The sequence below is a fragment of the Penicillium odoratum genome, assembly GCF_028828045.1.
Source record: "Penicillium odoratum strain IBT 22623 chromosome Unknown utg000005l_segment0_segment0, whole genome shotgun sequence".
NCBI lineage: Eukaryota > Fungi > Ascomycota > Eurotiomycetes > Eurotiales > Aspergillaceae > Penicillium > Penicillium odoratum.
Window position 1 is genome coordinate 4,354,620 of NW_026643147.1, and position 19,090 is coordinate 4,373,709.

General features: G+C 49.2%; 9 protein-coding genes across 9 annotated transcripts; 4 read left to right on the plus strand and 5 right to left on the minus strand.

The window, feature by feature from the left end:
* Positions 1-228: 228 nt before the first annotated feature.
* Positions 229-2,010, plus strand: N7520_007174 (Elongator subunit ELP3; the record flags this gene model as incomplete). The annotated part of the gene is made up of 2 exons (XM_057141108.1): positions 229-535; positions 587-2,010. 2 exons carry the CDS (start codon positions 229-231, stop codon positions 2,008-2,010), a joined length of 1,731 nt encoding a protein of 576 aa, XP_056995114.1.
* A 472-nt stretch (positions 2,011-2,482) lies between these two features.
* N7520_007175 (uncharacterized protein) lies at positions 2,483-3,018 on the minus strand (the record flags this gene model as incomplete). The annotated part of the gene is made up of 4 exons (XM_057141109.1): positions 2,483-2,557; positions 2,646-2,738; positions 2,856-2,913; positions 2,981-3,018. 4 exons carry the CDS (start codon positions 3,016-3,018, stop codon positions 2,483-2,485), a joined length of 264 nt encoding a protein of 87 aa, XP_056995115.1.
* A 684-nt stretch (positions 3,019-3,702) lies between these two features.
* Positions 3,703-4,651, plus strand: N7520_007176 (uncharacterized protein; the record flags this gene model as incomplete). The annotated part of the gene is made up of 2 exons (XM_057141110.1): positions 3,703-4,038; positions 4,091-4,651. The coding sequence occupies 2 exons, from the start codon at positions 3,703-3,705 to the stop codon at positions 4,649-4,651; spliced, it is 897 nt and encodes a 298-aa protein (XP_056995116.1).
* A 2,723-nt stretch (positions 4,652-7,374) lies between these two features.
* N7520_007177 (uncharacterized protein) lies at positions 7,375-7,620 on the minus strand (the record flags this gene model as incomplete). The annotated part of the gene is made up of 1 exon (XM_057141111.1): positions 7,375-7,620. One exon carries the CDS (start codon positions 7,618-7,620, stop codon positions 7,375-7,377), a length of 246 nt encoding a protein of 81 aa, XP_056995117.1.
* A 125-nt stretch (positions 7,621-7,745) lies between these two features.
* Positions 7,746-9,484, plus strand: N7520_007178 (uncharacterized protein; the record flags this gene model as incomplete). Its single annotated transcript, XM_057141112.1, has 3 exons — positions 7,746-8,042; positions 8,100-8,409; positions 8,469-9,484. 3 exons carry the CDS (start codon positions 7,746-7,748, stop codon positions 9,482-9,484), a joined length of 1,623 nt encoding a protein of 540 aa, XP_056995118.1.
* A 341-nt stretch (positions 9,485-9,825) lies between these two features.
* Positions 9,826-12,624, minus strand: N7520_007179 (tetratricopeptide repeat protein; the record flags this gene model as incomplete). The annotated part of the gene is made up of 1 exon (XM_057141113.1): positions 9,826-12,624. The coding sequence occupies one exon, from the start codon at positions 12,622-12,624 to the stop codon at positions 9,826-9,828; it is 2,799 nt and encodes a 932-aa protein (XP_056995119.1).
* A 223-nt stretch (positions 12,625-12,847) lies between these two features.
* Positions 12,848-14,409, minus strand: N7520_007180 (glycoside hydrolase family 5 protein; the record flags this gene model as incomplete). The annotated part of the gene is made up of 4 exons (XM_057141114.1): positions 12,848-13,507; positions 13,561-13,941; positions 13,997-14,261; positions 14,315-14,409. The coding sequence occupies 4 exons, from the start codon at positions 14,407-14,409 to the stop codon at positions 12,848-12,850; spliced, it is 1,401 nt and encodes a 466-aa protein (XP_056995120.1).
* Positions 14,410-14,758: 349 nt separating this feature from the next.
* N7520_007181 (putative APSES transcription factor (MbpA)) lies at positions 14,759-17,444 on the minus strand (the record flags this gene model as incomplete). Its single annotated transcript, XM_057141115.1, has 3 exons — positions 14,759-15,438; positions 15,489-17,142; positions 17,199-17,444. Coding segments are annotated over 3 exons (2,580 nt in total), but the record flags the coding sequence as incomplete, so codon positions are not given.
* Positions 17,445-17,800: 356 nt separating this feature from the next.
* N7520_007182 (uncharacterized protein) lies at positions 17,801-18,826 on the plus strand (the record flags this gene model as incomplete). Its single annotated transcript, XM_057141116.1, has 1 exon — positions 17,801-18,826. One exon carries the CDS (start codon positions 17,801-17,803, stop codon positions 18,824-18,826), a length of 1,026 nt encoding a protein of 341 aa, XP_056995122.1.
* Positions 18,827-19,090: the final 264 nt, after the last annotated feature.

The window sequence follows — 19,090 nt, forward strand, 5'->3', positions numbered from 1 at the left end:
AGGTTGACTCGGGAGGTGAGTTCTAGCAAGGAATCGGGTTGCGCGCCCGGGAGTTTTCGTTCGGGACAAATCTTTACTTAAGCGGATCCGAGTTGACATTCGGCCTCGGCCACCAACTTTTTTCTATCTAATCGTCCACCCCCCTTCCCCACCATCACCACCACCTTGATTTCTATTTTCAAATAACTTCATCTCAAATTCATCGCTAAGCGGTGAGTCTCTTACACCATGGCCACCATGACGGTGACGATGCCACCGTCGTCGAAGAACACGGCAAAGAAGAACGCGAAGCTAGTCCCAGAAAACGAGCGATTTATGCGAGCATGTTCAGATATTGCAAATGCGCTCATCCAGGAATATGAGTCACAAAGAGACTCCTCAAAGCCGAAGAAAGATATCAACCTGAACAAGCTGCGTGGTCAGGTGTCGAAGAAGCATCACCTAGCGACCCAGCCGCCACTCACAGCCATCATTGCTGCCGTGCCAGAACACTACAAGAAATACATTTTGCCGAAGCTGATTGCGAAACCGATTCGTACGTGAACCGTCATTGGGAAGGCTAGACCTTAAACTGACTCCTTTACAGGTACCTCGTCTGGTATCGCCGTTGTTGCTGTGATGTGCAAGCCCCACCGATGCCCTCATATCGCTTATACCGGTAACATCTGTGTCTACTGCCCCGGTGGCCCCGACTCCGATTTCGAATACTCTACACAATCTTACACCGGATATGAGCCGACATCTATGCGCGCGATTCGCGCTCGATACGATCCGTTCGAGCAGGCCCGAGGACGAGTCGACCAGATCAAGGCCCTGGGACACAGTGTGGACAAGGTGGAATATATTATCATGGGTGGAACATTCATGTCCTTGCCCGTCGAATACCGCGAAACCTTCATTTCCCAACTTCACAATGCGCTGAGTGGATACCAAACCGACAATGTCGATGAGGCCGTGCAGGCGGGTGAAATGAGCAACGTCAAGTGTGTGGGTATCACAATCGAGACACGACCCGACTACTGTCTGGACACCCACTTGAGCGACATGCTTCAGTACGGATGTACGCGTCTGGAGATCGGTGTGCAGAGTCTGTATGAGGACGTGGCTCGCGATACCAACCGCGGTCATACCGTTGCGGCCGTCGCTGAGACTTTCAAGCTTTCCAAGGATGCCGGCTTCAAGGTTGTCAGCCACATGATGCCCGACCTGCCGAACGTTGGCATGGAGCGTGATCTTTTCCAGTTCCAGGAATACTTCGAGAACCCTGACTTCCGCACCGATGGCTTGAAGATCTATCCTACGCTGGTCATCCGAGGCACCGGTCTCTATGAGCTGTGGCGGACGGGTCGGTATAAGAACTACACACCGAACGCTTTGATTGACCTAGTTGCTCGTATCATGGCGTTGGTACCCCCGTGGACCCGAATCTACCGCGTCCAACGTGATATCCCCATGCCGCTGGTCACTTCCGGTGTCGAGAACGGCAACCTGCGTGAACTGGCGCTGGCGCGAATGAAGGACTTTGGAACAACCTGCCGTGATGTCCGAACTCGTGAAGTCGGTATCAATGAAGTTAAGAACAAGATCCGCCCGTCGCAGATCGAGTTGATTCGTCGTGATTACGCTGCCAACGGTGGTTGGGAAACCTTCCTGGCGTACGAGGATCCCAAGCAGGATATTCTCATTGGTCTCCTTCGTCTGCGCAAGTGCAGTGCCACTCATACATTCCGTCCCGAGCTCACTGGGCAGCAGACCAGTATTGTTCGAGAACTCCACGTTTACGGATCTGCGGTGCCACTGCACGGACGTGATGCTCGCAAATTCCAGCACCGTGGCTTCGGTACACTGCTTATGGAAGAGGCGGAGCGGATTGCACGTGAGGAACATGGTAGCCGTAAGATCAGTGTTATCTCCGGTGTTGGTGTCCGTAGCTACTACGCCCGCCTTGGCTACACCTTGGATGGTCCTTACATGTCTAAGATGCTGGACCCTTGGGAGGATGAGGAGTAGATTAAATCCTGGTGGGGCTTACATTTGCATATTACCGGCGTCGGGGTTATACTCCAAAAGTGGTTCTTGTCAATAATTATGAGCAATGATTGAAATGTCTATGGTCGCGAATACGCGACAGTCAAATGAGACAAGAAGTAGGTGGTAATTCCGAATGATCTATGTACAAACACCTCACACCAGAAAGCCATGCGTGTACTGTCTCAAAGGAGTCCGGGAGACCAGCCCCGCAAACAGATTCCTTGGAAAAAGACTGTGCAATTGGCTTCCTGGTGCAGGTTGTACGGACTCCGCCGGGTCAACTGATGATTGATGGCCCAGAAAAGACGTAGCCCGCTGATCCGGCTCAGATATACCCGTTCCTCAAACCCAAGTAACCATGTATTCCCAAGAAAGACCGAAATATGTAAACCAAATGCATACAAACCTTCAGAGACACCGACCAAGAGAGATTGTGGGGATATTTTGTGGTTTAAAGTGATATGGCACCGCCGCGGCTTGAGCGCATATGAAGGTAGGCCTGGAAGCCGCAGAAAACAAAGAATCCCTATATAACCCATCATATTAGTTCAGAGGTTCGGGATCGGGATTGAATTCGGGTATCGTTCGCAGATATACTCCAGGGGGTGACGTACGGCGTAGACTAGCACAGCGATGTAAATGGAAGCAGCGACTGCAGGGCCATCTTCAGGCTCTCCTTCGGATCCGGTGTAGGCGTGGTTGTTGGTCTGTACAGCAGTGAATTAGCAATCTTACTCCAATAAATTTGGATGTGTGTGGTGATGCGACTGGGGGCGCAAGGTGACGCAACGCCTGGTTAGGACAGAGAATCAATTCGAACGTACGCCGTATAGAGTTCCGAGAACCGAAAGAATGACAATAGCGAAAACTGAGATCACGACACTAGGAAACAAAGCACGGTTAGCTTCTAGATAGAGGCCGAGGCTTGGAGCCATTTCATGGACCCTACCAAGACCAGGCGTTCAACGCGGACACAACGGGTTTCATCTTGTAGGATAAAGGATAAATTATTGGGAGAGGATGTGAGAAAGGCGCACAAAGCGTCCAAGACCTGGTTCTCTGAGAAGAGCGGGAAGAACAGTGGAGATATCGAAGCTTGAGGGTGGAGGGATGGAAGAGTTAAAGATCACGGAGGTTGGCGGGCGGAGCTGCCTGGGCCCCTAAGCCGCTTTCGGACAGGACTGGGCTGTTCTCCAACTATCAACAACAATTTTATTGTTGACTTCATCTTTAGATACTTCAATCCTGAATCAAATGCCTTGAGTTTCAAATGCACTTATTTTTCATTATAAAGTCTGGTTTCAGTCAACAGCTCCAAAGTTAGGGGCCATTCCTCCAAGTGCTTGCCAGTATATATACAGTTCGCTCTCACGTTCCCGCCACCATTTTCGAAACTATACATATACATACATACCCCACAATCCTGAGGTCTGCTTGAGCACGTCAAGAGACTCAAATGATAATACATGCAGTATTTCCACAATTTGACCATCCAACTGAACATCGAAAAAACCTAACATAAGACGTCTGCACTGAAAGGCGACCCAGACCGCGAGGGGCTTATCGTGGCCTATCGCACGTGACCACAAGCTTGATGCCAAAAAAAACTTCGGCATTGGGGAAATTGGCAACCTTCCATTCAACCCATCACACCTCTAAATAATGCCCCCCATGACCGGAAAACGCAAGCGAGATACCGCCGTTGTATCGCGATCCACAAAAACCATGGAAGCAAGCCCGCCACCGGCAGATAATGCGCAGGACATCTTCCGCAAATATTTCGAGGCGCAATTCGAGCCTCTGGAACCTTCCAAGCCAGATGCCGATTTCGATGAAGGCGAAGATGAGGACGATGACGAGAAATTATCAGATGCAGAGGGCTCGGACTGGGATGGCTTATCTGGAGAAGAGGAGGGTGATGAGGAGGTGTACGAAGTGGAGATTGTCGAACACAAGGATGCCAAAAGGGATGACATGATGGATAAGAAAGCTCGTAAAGCGTTTATGGTACGGCGTTTACTGGATTTGATCTGCGACTACGTTACTAATATGGTGTTAGAATTCGAGACCACCTTCATTGATAGATGCGCCGAAGAAGACAGCAGAACCGGTCACAAAGGAGGAGGAACAAGATGACAAGGACAACTTCAAGCACGATCTCGCACTACAGCGGCTTCTCCGGGAATCTCACCTCCTCGAGGATGCATCGGATCTCGCACCCACCGGCAAGAATCGTCTCAAGGCTCTGGATCTACGCATGCAATCCCTCGGTGCAAAGACGTCTCTCTACGATCAGAAAATGCCCTCTGCGCATCGAAAGGGCATCAAGTCTAAAGCTGCTTCAAAGGATGCTAAGCGAAGACTCGAGGCTAAGGAGAACGGTATTATCCTCGAAAAGCCCTCCAAGGTCACCAAGTCGAATTCGGGACGCAGAGAACGTGGAATTGGAGGGTCTTCCATCGGAACATTCTCCGGAGGAACCTTGAACCTAAGCAAACAAGATTTGCATTCGGTGCAAAGTATGAGGGGACGCAATGAGAGAAGCAGAGGAGGCAGAGGCGGAAGAGGTGGACGGGGAGGACGAGGAAGGGGACGGGGAGGAGGCCGGGGACGAGATTGAGAACCGAAGCTTGCACATAAGAGCTGCCAGTCATGATTAAAAGTACATAGACCCCTTTGCATACAAATTGATACCCATTTGGGCCCTTACGGGGCATGGGCCACAAAACTTCCTCCATACCCTGAACAAGCCACCAGTCCATGTGGACTTTGGCTGATTGCTTGGCAGCCACTTGAAGCTGCAGAAGCAGGTGCGACATCTATATCAGTATGGCAAGTTTGACGATAGACAAAGTGTACGATCTTATTGCTGACGATGGTCTACCACACTCCCGAGTACTCCCGATGGTCCCACACTTCAAGTTTCTTTTTCCTGTATTCCGTATCGCAGGCATATTCATTCTTAGGATTCATATGCAACGACAAGGATGTCCGGCTGAACCTTTCTCTCAAGTAAAGATCAAACTAAGGCGGCCAATCGATTACCCACGCGAGCTTTGACACCATCAGACTATCAGATTCTTATTGCATGCCAAGTGGTAAATGCAAGCTCCGTGTAACAGAACGGTGAGGGGAAGGAATATGCCAAGAATAATAAGTCCGATGGACACAAGTTCGAGACCAGGGACTTGGCATTGCCATCTAGACATCGGAATTTTAATGAAAGCTTCCACATATGTAAGTTAAAGCTCGCCACTGTCTGATATTTGAATATATACTCTTCCTGGTATGATCGACTGTGGTTCCATGGTAAGAAAATCAGGGAGCCTTGTAGGGTCCGAACCACGTTTGTGAATGAGCGGATCGGATGAAAATCATTGATCCACAGGGAACGGTTCGTCTGCCAAGATGCTATAAAATGGTATAGATAAGACTCCTCTTTGGCCAAGAAACTAGTTTAGTTCTTCAGGACTGTGGACCAGGGTTGGAACCATGTGAATATGGTGATTGCGTGTAAATTCTGGATTTGAGCATTTAATTGACTTTGATATAGCCTCTAGTTAACTAGTGCTCATGAAGTGGCCCAAGGTCCCCACCAAAGCCCAGGGGCTTCAAGATCGACGCAACACCTGGTCCGTGTATCAGCTTTGGCGTGATTCCTAGGCAACAATGAAACCGATCGTGTTCCCATTTACTGTACTGGTCACAATTATCAAATCCACTACAATTGCGTCATTGGGGAGGATAAGGGGGATAAGGGGATAAGGGGATATGGGGGAGATATGGGGTCTGGGGGCTGTGTTTGGTGGATAGTGGACCAAGCTAGACACTATTGTTTCATGGAATCACGGACATGGGAATATGCAGATGGATTCCGTTCCATGAAACAAGAAAACTTCCATGTATAAGACTCGAAGAAAATGGAAAGTTTGTTGATGCCAAGGGTCGGGTAGCAACGTGCATAATAGTCCATATTCAACAGGGCCGAGGCCGGGGCCGAGGTTTTGTCGGAAAAGACTCTAGACCAAGTGGAGACAATGATGAGTGGGTTAATGATCTCCTCAAAACCTAATGTTACAACCCAAAAAAGTCCAGAAACTATAGCGAAGTATCGAAGTATCGAAGTATCGAAGTATCGAAGGTATCGGGTACTCATGATACGGAGCACGGAGTATATGCAGTCGGTTAGCCGAGTCGGGTTTCCGTCGGCTGCATCCTCTCGGGATGTGATAAGAAATTCACATTTGAGTCAAACTTTTGGGCTTTTCAAAGTTTGTTTGAATGAGTTGCATTAGCCTTATCCTTAGGTCCAGCCCGACATGCAAAATGCAAAAAAAACCATCCGGATCACATTGATGATCGCAACTCGGGACTCCGTGGGGCGCAGAGGAAGATGCCAAATTGTTGGCTACTCCGCTCTGAACCTCTGCATAATCTGAATATCTCAGATTTTGGTTTTGATTTTGGTTTTATTTTGGGTTGACTTGGGTTCCACGGTAGTTCCCTGTAATCCGTACGTATGCATTAAAGTAATCCACCGACGGTCACAAATCCCCGTCAGTGCCAAGGGGTTGAGGAAGTGGGGCTTGATCGACGAGGATTTTGGTACCATTTGCGCTTTTGCGTCCTGAAGGCCGTTCGGGTGTCGATCATACCCGCCTAGCGTGAACTTTGTCCCTGAGAGGTGGAAAAGTGCATTCTTGACCCTTGGATCTCCACTTGATGTTTGGGATGAATTACTGCATTGGATGCATTAAACTACCACTTGTGTCATAGATGTGTCCCCCCTTGGCGATTTAGTTCATCTTTCCCAGCAAGGGACAAGGACATATCAAACATCATAGGCTAGATTTAGGAGAAGTACGTGTTCAGCTGTGAAATCCATGCATTTCCCCCTCCCCTGATCTATCATCTTTCTACGGTTATCAGTTGGTCAAACATACGGAGAACAGTAAAGCTGGAACATCCAAATGTTGGGAATTTCTCAGATCAACCTTGCCAAGCCTGTATTTTTCTCTGCTTATTGGTTGTCCTTATCATGCATCAAGCAGACCCAAAGGACCTTGAAGTTAGTGATGATCATGAACTCCCCTAGAAATGTTGCCAACCAAATTTGTCATTTCGTTGATTGCGTGCCATTTCTCATGTAGATCATTTCGTTCACATGGATGAGGACGCGTGTATGTCCCTTGGGGAGGAATTCCCCATGACGAAATTTCTTAATTGTGGATTGTTTCACAACTTCGTTCTGATTCAACATACAATGATTTGTATTCAATCCAAGGGCCACGTTAGCAATCGGGGCTTAGACTGGGGATGCTATGCAGTTCAGAAACTAGTTATTCAATATTCGGGGTTTTTGGTCGGGGAAGTACGGAGTACTGCTTGGATATCCATAATCATTGATCCAGATCCATTCGTGATGAATTGAGCAACATCCGTCTTGCCATATTCGTCCCAATCGACGCCACTTTCCAAGCCATTTGGGTCCAAATCCACAGTGGAGCACATGGTCTTCGTTCCATCGAGCGCATGGACCTTGATATTGCTGTATAGGGGGGGAAGCCCTTCAGATACAAAAGGCGCCATGGCGCCCTACTGGGTGCCACATTGGAAGTCTATTAGGTTGACAGCTAATTCTCCTGCTTCTTGTTTATACTTAACTTATTTTTGACTTATGCAGTCTTAAGATTGTTCAAACCATTTATAACATAATGTCTTTACATGTGAACACAGACTTGAAAAAGGATGCTCTTATCACAGAGCGTTCTATTCATTCCAGCAGCAGTACCAGCAGCCCTACCTTGTCTCCTACTATATCCGTTGGGAATCTTTCCGCTTCAACCACTGCCACAGACATCAATATTGAGAAGCAGTCTCCTGCACCACCACCGTACCATGTCTTTACTCGCTCTCGCAAATTGCAGATGGTCTGTATCGTCTCGCTCGCCGCCATCTTCTCCCCACTCTCCTCCAACATCTATTTTCCTGCTCTTGGAACTATATCAAAGGTTGGTACCCTAATATGTCCCATCATATATGCATTCAGTATACTAACCCTTGAATAGGAGTTGGATGTCTCTATGTCTTTGACTACCTTGACTGTCACCGTGTACATGATTGTTCAAGGCCTTGCCCCTAGCTTCTGGGGCTCTTTCTCCGATGCTATTGGTCGGCGAGGAATCTTCATCGGTACCTTTATTGTCTATATGATTGCGAACATTGCACTAGCAGTGTCAGACAATTACGGCGAGCTGATGGCTTTTCGAGCCCTTCAAGCCGCCGGTAGTGCCGCGACCATCTCCATCGGTGCAGGTGTGATTGGAGACATCACCACTTCGGCCGAGAGAGGAAGTCTCGTAGGTATCTTCGGAGGAGGTTAGTGAATCCCTTTCCATTCACAATGCTCCATCGAACTGTCATCTAACTATACCCAGTTCGAATGCTCGGCCAAGGCGTCGGTCCCGTCTTCGGTGGTATCTTGTCCCAATACCTGGGATACAGGTCCATCTTCTGGTTCCTCACTATCTTGGCTGCTATTAGTATCTTCTCGATTATGTTCTTCCTTCCCGAGACTCTCCGTTCCGTTGCTGGCAATGGCACTGTTCCCCTCTATGGTCTCCATAAGCCATTCATTTACTACATCACTGGTCAACCCGATGTTGACGAACATGCAAAGCCCATCGGAGAACAGAAAAAGGTTACCTTGAAGACCGTTGTTGCCCCTCTCGCTTTCCTCGCCGAGAAGGATGTCTTCATCACCCTGTTCTTCGGTGCCATCGTGTATACCGTCTGGTCCATGGTGACGTCGTCCACTTCACAGCTCTTCGAAGAAACCTACGGCTTGGACACATTGGAGGTTGGCTTGACTTTCCTCGGTAACGGATTCGGCTGCATGTCTGGCTCTTACACTACCGGGTACTTGATGGATTTCAACCACAAGCGAACGGAGCGTGATTATTGTCGACAGAACAACTTGCCTCTTGATACCCGCATCACGACCAAAACTCACCCCGACTTTCCCATCGAGTACGCTCGTATGCGGAATACCTGGTGGATCACCGCGCTGTTTATTGTCTGCACGGCTGTTTATGGTGTTTCGCTGCATACGCATATCGCTGTTCCGATTATCCTGCAGTATTTTATCGCTTACTGCGCTACTGCTATCTTCACTATCAATAGTGCTTTGATCATTGATCTGTACCCTGGAGCGAGTGCTAGTGCTACTGCGGTGAATAACCTGATGCGGTGCCTGATCGGTGCAGGTGGTGTTGCTCTCGTCACACCTATCATTGATGCCGTGGGCTCGACATTCGCTTTCGTTTTGTTGGCTGGTATTACATTGGCCATGGTTCCACTGTTAATAGTTGAGATGAGGTGGGGTGCTGGATGGCGCATGAAGCGCAATGAGCGCCTCAAGGCGAAGGCCGATGAGTCGATTCAGGAGTCTTAAGCCCATCTTGATTGAAAAGTGTTGCATTTGAAGCGTTTTGGTGAGAGTTCTTCAACAGGGCGAGGATATCAGGGGCGGCCCTTGATGACTGATGACTTGACTTTTTGGCGTTGGCATGGTACATATGTACATTTGCGATCTTCTTTTTCGTACTTACCTTCGGCGATTATATTTTGACTGCACCTTTGCAAGAACATACATATTTGGCGTGATCATTAGCTCACATATCCAATTATAGAAATTGTCTATTCTTACCTTCAAAAATGATGGAAATAACAAAGGGGAATTGAATAATTTATGAAACTTGTAAACTTGACATCTATGCGCTTTCTTGGTATGTACTAATTGCCAGTAACCTCGCTCTGTAGCTCCTTCAAGCGAGTCCAGCCCTCTGAATCCTCCCAAAAGTCCTTGCCCTTGCCCAGAATACCTCGCACAGCACTTCTGGCCTTGAACCGCCAGTCACTGGCAACCATCTCCGGCTCTGCATCACCTTCCACCTTCTGATCTTCCCGGTCCATAGGGCCATAATGGGCATACCCTTCACGGACAAGTTTCTCGGTAGCACGAACAACCTGAAGCCAGGGCTTGTCGTCACCCATCTGGAAAGCACCCTGTGCAGAAGCGGCAACGGTAGCACGCCATGCCTTCTCATGGGCTTCCAAGGCACGGCTGGGGCGGTTGCGGAACATTTCAACTCGGGCAACGATCAGCCATAGCGTAGAAGAGTGGGTAATAAGTGGGACGACATGATCATCGACCAAGGAAATGATCTGGCCCGGGATCGTTCCGGAACGGAAAACAGGACCGGAGTCCGACTCGATAAGGAAGTCCTTGTACTCGAAGGCTGTATTGAGGAAGTCGACAAGTGCGGCCAAGATAGGGACATCGATGCACTTCTCGCCCTTCTTTGCGCCGGAGATCTCAATAATTCGTTTTTGGGCCGTGATGACCTCGCGGAATGGTGTGGCAGGGGGCGGGATGGATGCAGCTACTGTCAGCACGTTGTCCCAAACTCGAGCGTCGGTGTGCTTCAAGGCAGCAGCGCGTTGCAAGGCAGATAAGGCCTCGCGTTTACGCTTGTAAGGATCATTTTCGATTGCGGCCTTTTCTTCGGCGCTGTCACTGGTCGCCACATCGGGTCCCTCTTCTGGTGCTGATGATCGCAGCATGGCCGCTCCCAGGTTGCTCCAAGCCTCTCCATCGGTATCATCTAGTTGTACGGTACGGGTAAATGAATTGGTGGCGTCTTCCCAGCGTTCAAGCTCGAGCTGAACACATCCAAGTGCAAACCAGGCACTGTGGTTGAGACGGTTGACGAGTAAACTCTTCTGGTAAGCGGACTCGGCCTTCTCCAACTCTGGTGGTGTGAGACCCAAGTAATGACGTGCCAGAGAGCGTTGGGCGCGAGCGTATCGCTGACCCGAGACCTCCCAAGCACGATCGTACATCTTTTCGTCCTTGTCAATGTCTCCCAGAATGCAGAACAGGCGCGGTGCATCCGCCGGCAAAGTTTCACGCTCGGGGCCCTCATATAACTCGTTTTCATCATCCTCGTCATCTCCCTTCGCCTCGAAGAGTTGACGTCGTACCATGCTCTTAGCTTTGAGCTCGCGATCGGTGGCGGCGTAGCAAAGCGCTGCCTCAGCCCACATGTGGAGTCTCTCGTAGATGTCCAACGCAGTACGGAGACCACCCAAGTCGACCCAGCGCTTAGCAAGTTCGGCCTCGAGGTTCCATCGAGTGGAAAAGTTCATGATCCAAATGTACTCCAATCGATCAGAGGCCGACGCCGACTCAGACTTCTCTGGTCTTGGCAAGAAAGTTGTGGGATCCGACGAGGGCTCTTGAGCAGCCGTATCGTCAGTCGCTGTATCCGCAATGACCTGGTCAACCAGTGCTTGCATCTGCAACACCGATCTCTCAACAGTGCGAGAACGGAAACCCTCCACGCGACTGCGGACCAGCAATGCTTCGGTATAAATCTGCCAGTTGGAACTGCCACCCTCCAAAACTCGAGTAGCATATGGTGCCGTCTCCTCGCGCGTAAGACCGTTCTCTGGAGCGGTGTTGGTGATGGCGGATGCTAAAGCGAGCAAGATGGCCGAGTCCACCGGGTTAAGAATGGGTTGATCATTAGGATCGACAGACTGCAGAACTGGAGAGAGCTCCTCGGATACGGTAGAAGATTTCTTATCGGCAAAGGAGATGGCTTCGAGGAGGGTATCATCATTCAAGTCCAGATTCTTAGGACCAGAAGGGTCTGTAGTCTTGGAACCCTCATCAGCGCTCTTGGCTAGGACCACAAGTTGACTGATATCCCGATCCTGGAACTTGGTCCGCTTTCCCAGCTTGCCCGTTAGGGCAAATTCAAAGTTCCGGACCTGGGCTGCCTGGTCAAGATCGGCACGGGCCTTGGCATCAAAGCCGTGGTGTGTGTTAATAATGGCACGCTCCAACAGGAATCCGCCTTGTTCTTCTGGGTTAAGATTCGCCTTGACCAACTCCTCGAGGTCACTGTATATAACATCCTGCAAGGTACTAGTCACCTCCGAAAGCATCTTTTGATGAAGGAAGTTGACACGCATCCGTGCAGTCTTTGCAGATACAGCGCCCTCATTTTGCGCATCGACCAGAAGGGCCTTGGCAATCGAAAATAGCTCCGCATTGGGAGTCAACTTATAAGCCGCTTCTCCATCGACAGACAGATCGCGGATGATCTTGGCGCGAACAGCTCGGAGGGTTGGCACATCGCTTCTTAGTGTAGCGGGTAGAGTTGTTTCGGCCGAGTTAAATTCCAGGGGAGGACCGGTAACATTCGACTGTAGGAAGCTGAACAGGGCTGCAAGACCGATATGCAGGAGCTGCGACTGTATTTGCTCAATCGTTGAGTCATCGCGAGGGTTCTGGAGGGCGGCGCGTGCTTGGTCGGCGACAAAGGTAGTAAAGGATATATCGGCTTTAGCAACCTTGGCGAGGGATTCGCTGTCGGAAGCATCGTGACCCAGAACCTTCTTTGCCAGGGGCAGCTCGAGGACAGGAACGATGTTCTTGGATATCAAGCGAACCGGGTCATATTGATCTTTAAGGGGTGCTGTGAAAACGCTGTCCAGCGTAGTGGGGAGAGAAGACTCGGCCATTTTAAAGGCCAAATTTGTTATAAATCCAAAATCTCAAATCCAAAGTCCAAGTCACGTAGATCGAAAGTGCGAAACCCCGCGGTCTTTTTCGATTTTTTCTTATCGATAAGAGTGTTAATAACTAATCTTTGCGTGGAACTAGCTGACTTGTTATATCTCGGCTTATAAATCATATCTTAGTTCCAATTGCCACGCACTATCAATTTACCCCTCTTTAACCCTATCACTGATGAGAGTGCTCCTTCAAAATCTGATTTAGGCCATCTCGCTGCACACATTCATCAAAGTGAAAGCTCCTTGCCAATTCTTCAAGCTCCCTCTCCTCCATCCCGTGGAATAAAGCTGCAAACTCATCCGTAAATGAAGCAGCCAAAAAGGTATAGAGCACATTACGCGTGACATGCAATTCGGTATTCCACGGAGTAGGATAGGTATCCTTGGCCGATGGACTGACACGATCAATCCAATCAAGAAGTGGCTTCAGTGCTGCCTCGGCCTCTGGGACATGCTGATGACCCCATTTGTCAATCCAGATGGCTCGCTTCTTTTCGAGGAAGGGTCGAATTGTCTGGTTCCATTTGCTCTGTGGGTTTGTATAGATCATGCCTTGCAGCCCAATATCTTTATATAGCCAGATAGACCAGTGTATGGAATATTTTTCATAGATTCGCAGCTGTTCTCCCAGCAGATTATAACGCTCCTGGTTGGTTGTTGCGGCATCAACATCCGATGCAGGATCGGAGTAAACGGGACCAAACTCGCCATTCCAGACAGGAGTGCCATTTTCAGTCATGAATTGGGCCTTACGAAGATATGATCGTTCAAGATGTTGCTTTTGCTCTGGCGTGCCCCGGTACCGATCACCAGTGGGGAATCCCATAGACTGGAAGGATGTGTCAATCGCCAATCGTAGCTCTATATCCGTAGGAGACTCACTGAATAGTCATGCATAGCATATACGCAGTTAGGCAGCACGTTATCGAACCCCTTCCACTCCATAGCAAACGTGTTTCCGTCCAGCCACAGGATATGATCCGGGTCTATCGCACGAATGGCTTTCTCCACCCGCGCATAGAAGGCAGGGAGGCGGATATGCTCTGAATCACACGGCTCATTGAGAGGGTTATATCCGGCAACCCAGGGATTTGTCTTATATCGAGAGGCGATCTGCTCCCACAACCACACAGTGCGGTCTTGATGGTCTCGATGATCCCAGAAAGCGGCATAGCTGGTGGGATTATCGGAGTGCCAATCTGGGTTCTGACCTCCAGGCACGGCATGCATGTCTAAAATTGTGTATATACCATGGGCCGCGCACTATTGACTGCTATAAGCTTGGGATATAGATGGAATGGGAGGATACTATACTGACCAGATCAACCACTCGGTCCAGATGCTTGAACCCCGACTCCTTCAGTACTCGGGGGTTCATGTCGTCCTCGAAGTGGCGGTAGTTAAACGGCAAGCGAAGACAGTTCAAGCCTAGCTCGGCGAAAAATTTGGCGTCTGCCTCAGTGAAGAAATATTCCAACCACTTATCAAAAAAGAACTGGTATTTCTGAGGCCCGAGGACTTTGAGCATGGCGGCACGATGTTGGGATTCATGACCGGGGAACCCAGTGATAAAATTCTCCATACTGGTATAACTCAGTATTGTTCAAAGTGCTTGGGAGAATTAGGCTTGACCTACTTCATCCACCCTCCGATTGCTGCTCCTCGAAGTAGCACACTCTGACCTTTATCATCGACGACTAGACCATCTTTGACCTTTAAGATTCCAGCCATCTTGAAATATGAGAGTAGATGTAATAGAAACAGAGAGAAAGAATCCAGAAACAACAGGGGCTATAAGTACTGATTCTCCCACGATTTAGCCGTAAGGCATCCGGGAAGATGTCAAAACACTGTCCGTGTACTATCGGCTAATCCCACCGCGGACTTGTATTTAGGCTGTGACTGTCTTTACCCCACACGAATCTTCCAAGGTTATAATGAATATCTCAATATTTGATAGCATTAAATAAATTGAGTACATGATCAGTGCAGGCCATCCGGGTATTTGTATCGCAATCAAATGCTGCACATCAACGCCTTCCCAAAAAATCGAAAAGAATAAAACTCCAGCGGTACACGTTTACCAATCCTGGCCACGATCCCGCATCAAAATCTCAATAGCCTCATCCTCTGGAACGGGGTTATCGTTCAACTCCTTGACGCATTGAGTCAACCCGTCCGCTGCGTCATCCACTTGCTCAGCGGTCCAACTCGTGCATGCCATCACCATGCGCCGATAATTCTGGCCCAGAACCGCATTCTTGGCCTTGAGATTATCAACTTCATCTGTTACACTAGCAAGGAACTCTTGGTAGAGATCAAGGCGGCGCTTCAGAATATCCGGCGCAGGCAATGCGGCCAAGAAGGCCCGCTGCTGCTCGGAAAACCCAGACGATGGGTCAAATGTCTCTGTGAATAAAGCGTCAAACGCTGCGACATCCACACCCGAGTCCTTGTCCGCATCACCGACAAGGGTAATTTGAGAAATATCACTGTCCTGCGTTTCCTTTAATATAGCCATTAAGCTATCAGAGGAACGATTCAGATTCTTGATGCGTCGTTCAAGTTCAACTCGCTCAGTCCCTTTCCGCTTCAATTCATCTAATTCCTTCTGTTCAATCTGACGAGCCTTAGCGGACTCACGGATCTTCCCATGCCAGTGATCAAACTTTTCTTGCTTTTGTCTTAGGCTTGAGGCTAGTTCTCGATCGATTCCTCCTAGCGCGTCTTCAACCATCGTGCTGATTTGACTCATGGTCGCTAGAGGGAAAGTTAGCAAGAAACAAGTAACATGGAAGAGAGAAATGTACCATCCAGAATTTCCTTCTTCGATTTCGCCAGCTGATCAATAAAGGAATCACCTCGACTTCCGGCTTGCTGCGACTGTGCATGACCATCAACCATATCAACACCCACTCCATAATCAGCAGGCCTAAGACCAGTGTGATTGGGAATATGAGGATCGGCGCCGACCTCCAACAGCTGTGGAACCAGGACCGAGCGTGCACGTCCAGCAAGGTTTAAGGCAGTATCTCCCTGGTCATCACGTAGGTTGACAATCTCTGAGATGAATCGACCCAGCGAGATGACACCATTCCCCTGTGATCCGTTTTGTGTACTATCGCCATTGGTGGTCGAAGATATCCCTCCGTGTCGAACGATGAATTCTAAGAGAGATTCCAGATAATGTTTTGCGGAGACATGCCCCCCACCACCTGTCGCAGCCATGACGGCAATGTGATGTAGAATGGTTCGACCCGTATAATCAACCATATCAATTGTTGGGGCAAGTATCTGGAGAAGACGTGGAAAACTTCGGTAGTCAAGGTTGTTTCGTGTTCCCACGGACTTTTGTAGGGCAGTTTCACCAACATAATTGACACGGCTGATGTTGACTCCTCTATCTACCAGCGCTTGAACCAAAGGTATGCGTGCCAGCATCGCAGCCCAATGAAGGGCGGTGTTTCGGTATTCATCAAGCGGGATCTCAAGGTCTTCACCTGACAACTGTGTGAGAGCTGGGTGGTTGGTGAAATCCTTCGCCCGCTTATCGAGAAACAGAGTCATCAGCAGCTTCATTTTTTGGAACTTTTCTGGTGTAGTGGCCGGGCCCAGAGCTTCGACACCACGTTTTTGGCCATCATCCATTGGTGGGGGTGGGAGATCAAGATCTTGGTAGAAGGAGTCATTGGGTTCGGTGGGGGTAGGTTCGTGCATAGATAAATTAGATGGCTCTCGGGGCAATCCAATTGGCGGACCCTGATGTGAAGCTGAGCGAAAACGTTTGCGAGGAGGCTCGGCAATATCATCAGTATCATCTTGAGCCAGATAGCGGTTCTGCATGCTATTGAATCCGCTGTCAGGCATGCCATAGGTGCTCTGGCTGCTAAACGCCATCTGAGACTCCTGGCTGCTCATCTGTTGCGATGGCTTGCGAACCACACTGGGGCGACGGTTGCTGGTATTTGGAGAATCGAATCGAGCTTTGCTGATGGCGTTCACAGCGGTGGCAGCAGTGCGAGATATATTTTGAAAAAAGGTTCCTTGTTGAGGCTGTGATGAGCTGCGGTTCTCTGCTCCACTGTACAACCGCTTGCGCTGTGCTGCCATTGCTTGTTCTTTGGTTGGTGTGTCCAGTGTTCCCTGGGACGGGCCACCAGGACCATCGGGGCTCATATCATACTCGAGCAGAGGTCGCAATAGTTCTTCCACATGGTATTCCCGGCACAGCTCCACACCCCTTTTGTAGTTCACCCAAGTACCTTGGTACTTTCCATAACCACCCTGCACTTTCTCATGTTCCCCGGCAGCGATTTCCTTCTCCAGGGTTTTGGTTCGGCGAGCCTTGACAACACCCGCAACTTTCAAGATCTGAGTCGCATTCAGCCATGAATCTTCACGGCGTTTCATGACTGCAATCCCGTTGACTTCCACCTCGTAGACAGGTATATTCGAGTAAACGGCCTAATTGAACTCGTGAGTCTGCAGCTTTGATCAAGGGTTGAGGGAGATGAACGAACACGATATATCTGTGGAGTATACTCCTCCTGGTAGGACATCGTCGACCCGTTATCATTTTGTGCATCATAGCCCCCATAACTATTTCGCGAAGCACCGTTGGACATATTATGAGAGGACATCTGAGAGCCTCTGGGGGGCGGAGGCGTTGCTCGAGGGGTAGAAGAGAGAGATTGGGAGTTATTCAGTAAATTGTGAATTGGTCCATTCAATGACCCAATGCTGCTTTGTGAGTAGGACATGTCGAGGTCTAGTGATCCCAGGGTATTGGTTAGTGAACAAAAAGTGACCAGGGTAAGAAAGGTGGAGAATTACCAGGAACGCGAAAAGGAGTCGCGTGGCTTACCACCCTGAAGAGGGAAAGCACAATAGGTGTGAAGCTAAAACCATGCACTTCACAAGACCGAAATGCACAAGAATGTGTCAAGAACGGGATCGAAGATCGGAGGCAAATGCAAGGCAAAACAAGTCGCGGGGTTGGGGGAAGGAAGAGCGAAAAGGGCGCGTCAATCCCGTGACCGAGCTCATCCGCCAAGGTTTTTCGCGTCTTCAAAACTGTTTTAGGGTGAGAACCTCAAACTTGAACCCCCGAGAAAAGATAATAATGGCAACACCTCGAATATCTCCCATTCATTTAAACCAACAGTCGCTTCAATGGCAACATTTACTCCGGGCGACTCTGCGGGAGTGTTCCTATCTTCCCGATCCGATTGCTCGAACCTACATGCATGGCTATGTTCTGGACCGATATCGCCGAGCCCTCGAATCTAAGCATTCAGAAGCGAAGTTGATCCGCACGGCCAAGAAAGAATTATCTCGACTCCAAAGAGCAAATGAGGGCTGGCCCCGCCCATTTGAGCGAGTCATGATGATGTCCTATGGTCGCACCGGCAAACGAAGACATGAGTTACTAGCAGATCTGATAAGCCCCGATGTTCCGACGGACAGCAATGCACTCAGAGAACTAGTCACCAAGGCTCCGAAGTTTACGGATGGCTGGGAGCCTCCAGAAATCATGTTGTCGCTCATCAAATCTCAGATGAACAACGGAACGGTCACATCGTCCCGGATTCGACCTCAGCTGAGAGGCATTCAACCACCCGTACCTAATCTGAGCAGCTGGGGTCGACCTTTGGGGCAATCTCGCAAAGTCAACATCCGACATAAATGGTACTTTGGCTCACTGTCCTCTCTTTTTCCACCGTTGCCAGATAACGAACTCAAGATTCTGGACGGTTTGATCGCCGGGACTGTGATATGGAAGCCCCGAAAGCGAAAGCAGGTAGAAGAACCTTCAAAATCTCAAGATAACCTTCTATTGGACATACTGGCAGATGGTCCCCAGAAGGATCACACTTTTCGGCCATACGCCCAGGGACGGCCGCGCAAAATCACCCCCAGGTTGATGCTCCGCACCTGGCGGCGTATCTCTTCCTACGTGCCAAGATTGTTTTGGAATGAGAAGTCGGAGAAAAAGATGAAGTGGACTTTCCATTGGAATGGTCCCAAGAAAGTACCGACGCTGGCCTTTGATGTAGACCAAGATGCAGATCTCGATGAGATTTTTGGATCCGAATCCAAGGCACCAGAGACTCCTAAACCACACAGGAAAAGAAAACATGTAAGATGATAAATTAATATAATATTCTCGACATCTGTACATATCCCGAGACATTCCAAGATTTAGATTGCAGTGCAATTCCTTGGCAGTCAGCATCACCTGAGTTACATGTTGTCAGTGCACGCCCATTCAAACAAGAACCTGATCCAAAGGAAACAAACCAGACAAATGAGTGAAACCCAACAAAATCCCTTCATCATGGCCTAGGCTACATGCAGTTGGTCCAGTCTTCAATTATGCCAGCTGATTTGCTGTATAATTCCATACATCAGC